Source organism: Cryptotermes secundus, unplaced genomic scaffold (assembly GCF_002891405.2).
Source record: "Cryptotermes secundus unplaced genomic scaffold, Csec_1.0 scaffold374, whole genome shotgun sequence".
NCBI lineage: Eukaryota > Metazoa > Arthropoda > Insecta > Blattodea > Kalotermitidae > Cryptotermes > Cryptotermes secundus.
Window position 1 is genome coordinate 568,692 of NW_019741302.1, and position 9,978 is coordinate 578,669.

General features: G+C 38.6%; 1 protein-coding gene across 6 annotated transcripts in view; it reads right to left on the reverse strand.

Moving 5' to 3' along the window:
• Positions 1 to 9,357, reverse strand: part of LOC111872696 (protein polybromo-1) — a 91,133-nt gene extending 81,776 nt beyond the window's left edge. For 4 of the 6 annotated variants that reach the window (XM_033754796.1, XM_023866829.2, XM_023866832.2 and 1 more), the window contains exons 1-2: positions 9,169 to 9,356; positions 2,048 to 2,174 (exon numbers count right to left, since the gene is read on the reverse strand). In XM_033754796.1, the coding sequence (XP_033610687.1) occupies positions 2,048 to 2,158 (111 nt within the window). In that variant the 5' untranslated portion in view covers positions 2,159 to 2,174; positions 9,169 to 9,356. Of the gene's footprint in view, positions 1 to 2,047; positions 2,175 to 9,168 lie in introns of all 6 variants that reach the window. The other 2 variants (XM_023866831.2, XM_023866830.2) reach the window with 1 other exon arrangement.
• Between the last annotated feature and the right edge of the window lie 621 nt (positions 9,358 to 9,978).

Below are 9,978 nucleotides of genomic sequence, written 5' to 3' on the forward strand. Positions count from 1 at the left end.
GATGTGGTATCCTGAACAATTTTAATATTTTTAACGTTTGACAATGTATATGATAGATACATATTTTAGTTATTTTAATATGAGAACAAGGCATGCAATGAACTAGTTTGGCGTGGATAAGTAAGCACCTGAAGATGGCATTATTATGCCGAAACATGTAGTGCGAGGGAGAGAAGGAGATAAATGAGTGTATGCACTACAAGACGGTTTAAATAAATCAGCCACACATATCCTGTGCGAATGTGAGGCCTTAGCTTGTTTAAGATTGCGCCACTTGGGCCAATATTTTATGGAACCAAGTGACTATTTCGACATTCCCACGTATAAGATCCTGTGCTTCATTCGAAGTGTAGGATTGTTGAGGGGATAATAGGAAGGGGAGGCACAACAGATCACTGTGATCGCGGTGCAAGGGCCAACAAGGCCCACCCCTTATACATTCATTCATTCATCTATCAACAGTAAACAGCTCAGATTACTATTGCACTAAATGATAGGATTAATATAATAAGACTGGCTTGAATGTGGAAGGTAATACTAGTTGCCTACTTCAAAGTACTATCTGGTATTTACCTCGAAGGTATGAGAAAGCTCACAAAAACCTTCAGTCAGGATGGTCATTGTCTCTGCAGAGGTCTGAACCAGGCAACCCCCCCCCATTCAAGTCAGAAATGTTACCATCTGACCAAGCTTGCTTGATATGCCACATGTTTAATCTTCCAAATCAACTGACCAAAATAAGAGATATACTGATTTACTGCTACCATACCTTAAAGTATGGATATTATTAGCAAGAAACCCCCAAACTAATCTGTGCTTGAGAACAGGAATGTAAGACAAACCTGCAAATTCACAATTTAAATATCTTTCTGGCAGCAACAGAAGCAACAGTGGAGGTGTATGAAAAGTAACTGCCATATGAGCTGCGATCAGGCTTATGAAACCTTCCAACCTATGCTATTTCCGCTTACCATCACTGAGCAATAATACATTAAAAAAAAACTTTTGATGATTGACTGCTCTGGAGAGGCAGAAGTCCTGATGGTTCCGGGAACACCTGGTTTCCTCTCCTCTGAAATTTTGCTGATTGGCTGAACCTAAAATTTGGGTGTTTCTCTCATTTACATTCAGCCAATCCCTAACAAAATCCATGTAAAAAATGTACCTAAGTAGAAGACGGTCCTTCTGACAGCTCTCAAATAAATGAAGGTACGCTAACAATCGCTCGGTACGCCTCTCCGAAAATTATTGCGACTCGTATCTGTCAAGCCTCAAATTTTCAAAGACTCGTACTGTCGAAGTTAAGCACTGAAACTCCCAGAAAACGCAGCAGGATACTTCCTGCTCCGTTCTGAGTTTTCAAGTGACCTGCAGCTCGCTTGTCCCTCAGAAAGACCATATGTCGTCCTTGGCGCCTGCTGGTGCTGGGGTCAATTCTGTATCATCTTGTGTTAACAGTAACACAGTTTGTTTACGTGTAGTACATTGTAATTAAGAATGTAAACGAAAAACATTGCTGAGGTTCCTGCATGGTGCGGTTACACAACATCATCATTCTTTGGACACAACATTGCTTTATTAACAGAATGCAGAACACCAACGATGTTACTGCCCAAACATGCACGAGTTAAACTGCCATTTATTGTAAGAAGCCTCTAGACTGTTCCCAGCTGATCACAAATGTCATCACTCACTCAAACATTGGATCGTGGGTTTGAATCTCACTTGAGGCATGGATGTGTGTCTGCGATTATTCTGTGTTTGTGTTGGCTTGTGTAGGTAGCAGCCTTGTGATGGGCTGATCCCCATCAAAGGAATCTACTGACTGTCTAAGATTAAGAAACTGCAGTGAAATGAGCATTTCATGGATGCCCTATGCTCCAAATGGGAGCAAGAGCATGTCCAATGGCTGAAAGGCAACATGTTTCCTTTTCCAGCCAACTGATTCAATTACTTTATGTCACACCTTTCCATGTTTCAAAGCATCTTCCTGATAAATAAACACTTCTGGCAAAAAAAAAACTTGATGTAAAATTTTACTACTCACTGGGTCCAACTTCTTTTTCTTTCGGGCAGGTTCTGGTGCAGCATCTGTTTCACCAGACTCTTCATCCTGGCCGCGACTTGCAACTGACGATGTGCGTCGACGTTTACTCATGACTGGATTTCTGCACCTGCCATCATTTTAATAAATCCTAACTCAATATGCACTTAGTACATTCTGAAGTTCTCCACCAAATGCTCTCTAATGTCGGTATCTAGATAGTAAGTATTCCAATATATTACCCAATAAATGTACAGATTTTGCCCTCTACTCCTCCTAATGTAATACAACGAAAGTAGCCTTGGCCATTTTTAATGTAGTAAAATGTCATAATCTCTTGACAGACAGTACTATGCATTAGTATTTTAAAGGGAATGGGGAAAAGAGTTAAGTGTCTTCATTCCAACTTCACCTTCACAATAAGGCTCTAGAAATGGGGTAATGGCAATCTAACCATTATATACCACTATAAAAGACAGGTTATGTTATCTTCATAAGATCTTGTTTGATCAGTTTAATACACTAATCATATAACAAGTAAACAATTTTAATTATGTGGGAGAGTCAGTGAATAGGTCACAGACAAAGTAAAATGGCTGTAATGGACATAACTGGTTTTCTATGTGTATCATTAAGTATCAGCACAGCCCAGCTCAATGACAGTCTAGGTAGCAGACATGCATCCACATGTTCAGAAGCTGGTTTTAGTAGTCAAAATGGGGACCATGCTCGAGGAATGTACAAACAAAGAGGAGCGTTCTGTTGTGGGTTTTTTGTGGACAAAAGGACTCAATGCAAAGGATATTCATAAAGAATTGTTTCCAGCTTATGGTGGGAAGTGTTTGTCCCATGAAGTGGTTCACAACCTTGGTGGCAAACATTTCGCTTATGATGAAGAGGTTGAAATGGAGGTGCGAAGTGGCTGAGGCAACAGTCAAGAGAATGCTATGCTGGAGGTTTCGGCACACTGGTAAAGCAATGGGACATGTATCAATGTTGATGGAAGATATGTCAAGCAATAAATGTTTTTTCCAGGTTCAAATATTATGTTTTATGTTTTATATCCATCTGTGACCTATTTACTGACTCTCCCATGTACTTAGGATCTACAACAGTAACAAATAACAGAGATTAAGAATTAAAAATGAATAGTTTTAATCACATATGCAGCACAATAAGAACACTGAGTATGAAGACAAAAAAAAAGACACAAACAAATTTTTATGAACCTATGGTGGCACCTATGGAACCAGTTTGTTCCTATGAAATGTTTGGCTCCCTCTGAACTACACAGTATTACAACCAGAAGACTGTAATCTTCAAGACAAATCATGTTTGGCATACCATTTGATGGAATTTTCTACCTCAAGATGCAATGTTATGTCCCTCAATGCACTGTCTATATTAATAAAAATATTGCTGTAATCCCTACATGGCTTACATTCTATTCATGAAATTGGAGATTCATCTTCTAGGAAAGGGTCAACTGTATCATACTGATATTCCAGAATTCAAAGGATCATAACTGAAAATTGTATAACCCAAATATGATGGGAAATATGTAATCCATACCAGAATACACAATGAGTTTCAATGTGCATTCTTTATATTTTTGCATTCTGAATGCTCCTGGTTGTTACAAGGAGACTTCATGAACTACACATAGTTAACAATATTAAATAGGCCTACAACTTTATATAATGTTCATACTTCATCATGCTAAATTTGTAGCATATACATTCTAGCTTCACACCATTGGCGTGTGATTAACTGACTTGGAATCAGTATTTACGAAAAAATTTGTATGCATGTGTATGATTCACTTCCATATCAAATTTCACATATCTAATATCAAATGTTACGGGTTCCACCATTTCACATGCAACACTTCTATAAAACTTATTAAACGTTATTCGCTTTAAAAGTTTTGCACATCATATAACTTTTTAAAAGTTGTTCACTACATGTTTCTACCAATACAGTCATCGTCAGGCATTTAAAATTATGGTGCAAGAAACTGCTGTGCTTCTATTATCGTGGATTCAATTATACTCGCAATTGTTTAAATTTATGGTCCCCTCTATGCACATGTGTGTCTGTAACATGTATAAATAAGGACGTGCCATAACTCAAGCGGTTAGTCCCACCACAGCAGCCCGGGTTTGATCCCGGGTCTGGTAAGTGGGATTTGTGGTGGACAAAGTGGCGCTGGGGCAGGTTTTCTCTGAGTACTTCAGTTTACCCTGCCAATCTTCATTCCACCAACTGCTCCACAATCACCTTCGCCTATCATCTGGGGCTGGTACAATAGGCCAGAAGTGGCCGCAGTACAAGGGACTTGGTCCCACCCCACTAGCAATAAAAAAACATGTATAAATACCTTCTGTTACAATTTATGTATATGATGTGTGTTAATGTATTGTATGATTACTTGTTTGTATACTTATGCCAAGTGCACCAAGTGACGGTCTGTTCTTCCTGTTGTGCTGTGCTGTGTGTCCTTTTTACAAATTGTTGCTGAGCTGGATTGATTCTATCTTTCATAATGTGTATGTGCTGCTATCTGGTGTTTAATTCTTGTAATACTTCAAATACTGGGCTATAGATGTCAATACATGTGTAATTCATGTGCAATCTGTTTTTACTCACTTTATGCACGTGATATTTTTCTAGTGTGTTTAGATGTTATCCTTTTTTTCTTTATTTTTAGGACTGTCATTGTGTCAGTTGCACTCCCATATGCATGCCCTGTATTTAATACATGATTCGAATATCCTGAGTTACCATTATTATTCCTGATTGCCTGTATGTATTCTTTGAATCTAGTATGAAACAGTTTAAGTTCTAAAAATTAGTTCTCCGTTTATTATTTCTTCACTAACTTATATTAGCAATAAAATGTTATCTTCTGGTATTTTTCCTGATAGGCTAAAATATGCTGAGATTAAGCCTTTGTTTAAGGGTGGTCGTAAAAATGATCCTATTAGCTATAGACCAGTTTTCCTTTTAACTTCCATTTCAAAACTCTTCGAGAGGATCATATTATCCAGACTGAATCAGCATGTCTATGACCATAATATTATAGTTAATGGACAACTTATAGGATCAGTGATGTTAGGCAGACAGAAATCCACGCAGCTGAGCCATTAGTACCTGATTCTAGCCCTTGTGAGGTTGAAAGTGCTATTTCAAAATTGAAATGGTATAAATCGACAGATAGTGATCAAATTCCAGCAGAACTTATTCAAGCAGGAGACAAAATATTACGTTCTAAGATCCACAATCTAATTACTTCTATTTGGCATAAGGAAACATTGCCTGATCAATGGAAGGAGTCTATTATTATACCAGTTCACAAGAAGGGTGATAAAACTGACTGTAGTAATTATCGGGGGATATCACTGCTATCAACTTCATATAAAATTTTGTCCAATATTCTTCTTTCAAGGTTAAGTCCATATATAGATGAAATTACTGGGGATCATCAGCGTGGGTTTCGACACAGCAGATCAACTACAGAGCAGATCTTTTGCATTTGTCATATATTGGAGAAAACATGGGAGTACGATGAGACAATACATCAGCTATTCATAGACTTCGAAGAAAGCCTATGATTCAGTTAGGAGGGAAGTATTGTATAATATTCTGATAGAGTTTGGGATACCCATGAAACTACAGTAGTTAGGTTGATTAAAATGTGTTTAAATGAAATGTATAGTGAAGTCCATGTAGGTAAACATTTGTCTGATAAACTTCCTACCCAGAATGGTCTAAAACAAGGAGATGCTTTATCACCACTCCTTTTCAACTTTGCTTTAGAATATGCCATTAAGAAGGTCCAGAGAAACCGGGTTGGACTGAAATTAAACGGGACACGTCAGCTGTTGCCATTTGCAGATGACGTGAATCTACTGGGTGATAATGTAGATACCATAAAAAAAACATAAACTTTAATTGACGCAAGTAAAGAGGTTGGTTTAGAAGTAAACACAGACAAAACTAAGTATATGTTGCTATCTCATCACCAAATTGCAGGGCAAAATCATGACATAAAGATAGGAAATAGATGTTTTTAAAATGTGGCAGTGTTCAGATATTTGGGAACAACGATAACAGATTGAAACCTGATTCAGGAGGAAATTAAGAGGAGACTGAACTCGGGTAATACTTGCTACCATTCAGTCCAGGACCTTTTGTCTTCTCGTCTGTTGTCCAAAAACATAAAAATTAGAATATACAAAACTATAATTTTGCCTGTGGTGGTTCAGTATGGGTGTGAAACTTGGTCTCTGACATTAAGGGAGTAACATCAACTGAGGGTGTTTGAGAATATTTGGACCAAAGAGAGATGAAGTGACAGGAGGTTGGAGAAAACTGGATAATGAGGGGCTTCATAACTTGTACTCCTGTCCAGGTATAATTAGAATGATCAAGTCAAGGAGGATGAGGTGGGCAGGTCATGTAGCACGAATGACGGAGACGAGGAATGCATATAGGATACTGGTGGGAAAGCCAGAAGGAAAGAGACCACTGGGAAGACCGAGGCGTAGGTGGGTGGACAATGTTAGAATGGATCTTAGAGAGATATGATGGGATGGTATGGATTGGATAGATCTGGCTCAGGATAGGGACCAGTGGAGGGCTCTTGTGAACACAGTGATGAACCTTCAGGTTCCATAAAATGCTGGGAAATTCTTGAGTAGCTGCAGATTTGGCGGCTCCTCCAGAAGGGCTCAGTTCCATGAGTAAGTAAGTAGTTAGTTAGTTAGTTATTGGAGAGGGTGAGTTTCCCCATGCACTGAGACCTGTATTGGTCCATTGTGCTTCCCTCTATGATTTCTACCAGTCTCTATATCCTACTGGTACTGGTGCTTACCATCAGTCCCGCACAGCCAGTGAGACCAGCTCTACTAGCTGAGAGGTATCTCTAATGCTTCCCCCATCTACCAGAGGTATTAGAGACTGCTATTGGGCAGGAAACGTCCGTTAATTTGGCTCAGTGACCTCCTTTGGAGATATGAGGTTCTTTTACGTGCCGTAAAGCTACGACATGGGACCCATGGCTTAAAGTCCCTCCTGGAGGACTTGTTCCCTGAATTTTTCCGCCCTTAAAAATTCCACGACCTCCGCCAGGTATTTGAACCCGCGTACTACAAGTCATGAGGTGGAAACGTTACCTCTAGACTACGGAGGCTGCTTAGTAAGTAAGTAAGTAAGTAAGTATACATATTACCAATGTTGGATGAACACATTCTCCCATCTTCAGTAATTTATATGGATTGTAAGTCTGTAGTTAAATGTACAGAGTTTTGAATGTTGTATGTTTTGGATAGAAACCGAAATTGACAGCCGTGGGGATTCACTGCACTGACCATGTGACACCCTCTATCCGCAAAAGTCGGCACTGAACTTCGCTGACAAGTGGCAGTCGCTCGGTCAGTATAGTTCGCTTGTGGACTAAAATCACGGAGTTTGTTTGTTTGTAAACAACTGTGTAATGCTCGTGTTAGATAATTTACTAGTTCATATGCAGGCACATTCCTCCAATTAATTATTGGTCAAAGAGGTGTATTCTGTTTGTACAGTTTCATTGTGGCATGGAGATTTGGGACTGGGGGGGGGTTCATGTTTATATATTTCCATTTGTTTTCTTTTTTTATAATATTTATACATTGTACTACTGTTTGTTTTATAGTTTTTTGATAGTTTTGAGTGGGACTGTTACTGAGTAATGTGAACTGATTCTCTTGTATGAAGTTGTTCACTTTTTGTGTGCAGATTTCTGTTGAAAGTATAATTACAGTCTTTCCTTTATCTGCTTTTGTTATGGTAAGTTCATTTTCTAAAAATTTATTTCTTATTAGTTTCTTCTGTTTTATTTCTTATCCTGTTTATATTAACCTCTTAGTTAATCTTTTTATTGTCTTTGTGACCATATGTCTATAATGTTGTTGCTCAGTTATGTCAAGTTTATTTATCACAGTTTCCACTTCTAACACTAATGTTTCTATCCATTATTCCATGGTTCACTAGCAATTGCTCTTAAAACAAAATTTAAACGTGAATTCCATGCAGCTGTCATTTTGTTTCCTTGCAGTTTTCAAAAAGAAGGGGGGGGCAGGGACTATTATCTCCTGAGCTGTAATGCCATGTAGTCTGCAGACGATCATCCGCGTTCCAGAGAACATACTGCTTCCATCTTTAGGGTTGAAAAGTAGCGCATCAAAGTAGCCAGAAAGACACAAGTGGCAAGCTTCTTTTTACCAGACTACAGAGAATTATGTCCTTTCATAGTTATTACTATAACAATATTAAATCCTACAAGGAAAAAAAATACCTTAACAAAAGTTGCATATTTTTCATAGATGTTAACCTTATACAATTTCAGGAAGCTATACTAGATGGTGCTACTGTCACCCGGATCTCACAATTTCATGTATGTCATGCTGGTACTACTAACTGTAGGAAATTAAAAAGTATGAGTTTGGTGTAGCCTTCAGTGACATAATGTCCTTATCAAATTTCATCCTCAAGTTGAAGAAAGCAAGGCAGACAGAGACATAAGTGCCATCACCTGCCTGAAACGCGTTCATTTTACTCACAGCATTCAAAGAACGACATCAGAAAGTTACTAAACCAAAAAAACTATACTGGAGATCTCATTCAACATACTTGGGTTTTCTTCCGCAAGGTTGGCAATTCAAGTTCTGACGTACCCTCACAGACGTTTTCGACAGACAATAATCAATGCAGTTGTGCTTTTCTCAACCCTTAACATTTCCCTGGGAACGATAGTAACTATAACTGATATTACCCACCCTTATGTCATACAGGCCTAACTTTATTAACATAACCTATTCTGGGAATAACGATGATGCACAAAGAAGCCGAGCCTACACTGATTACAGATTTCAATAACAGAGACCTAACAGTGATAATAATTATAGCATATTCTAATGCAGGCAACCCAGCGAATAAAACTATGAGGCTGAGCCTAACCTCCATACACAGAATACAGTTCAAAAATACGAGCAGGAACTTATTCATACACATTATCCTTACACAATAACTACTATTTTAACCAAAGGAACCAATTTTTGCTTGTGAACAAGTTTCTAACTTACCTCTACTTCCATAATTAACATAATCACCAGCTCAAGGCATACATCTTAATGTAACCATTAACACATCACACATATTTCCTTCACACATCAAAATTCTTTACACTATTTCACATTATTGCTTTCGTCCTCAGCATCCGCAAGGTCCGCAACACTGACGCTTCGTCATTTCCAAGCACAGACTCATTTTACTTCTATCTACACGTAACTTGCTGCAAGCTTGTCTGTACACGTTGACTACACTGCCATCTTCTTTTGGTAAGAAATAATATTACAGCTGGCGTCGCCAGTTCGTCGTTCACAGCGGTTGAGTTTGTGAGTGTGGGGGGGGGGGGNCACCCCATTCCGCAGCCCGAGAAATTAAAATTGAAAGAAAAGGCGGCGGCCGTACACCAAATATTAACACAAAAAATATGAGTATTTAAAAAAAATTGTTCTTCCATCATGAATATTCTGACATGTAATAAAAATTATCTCAATAATAAGTATGTGGGAACACTTTCTGGCTACCCCCTCACCATTGGAAAGAAAAACTGGCTTACACTAAGCACCCGAGCATGGTATGACTATGGGAAGCTCTCTAACACCCACTGTTAGCACCTTCTTGGAGCATTTTGAGAAACTGGCTCGATTCAGCACAATACAAACCATTGCTGTGACTCCAGTATTTTGACGACACATTTGTGGTCAAGACTCATGGCCCAGAAGAGTTACATAATTTCATCAGCCACATAAACAGTTTAAAGCCTTCCATCCAGTTCATTACGGAGACAGAATCAGTGTTATTCCTTTTCTTGAAGTTCTGGTCCTCAG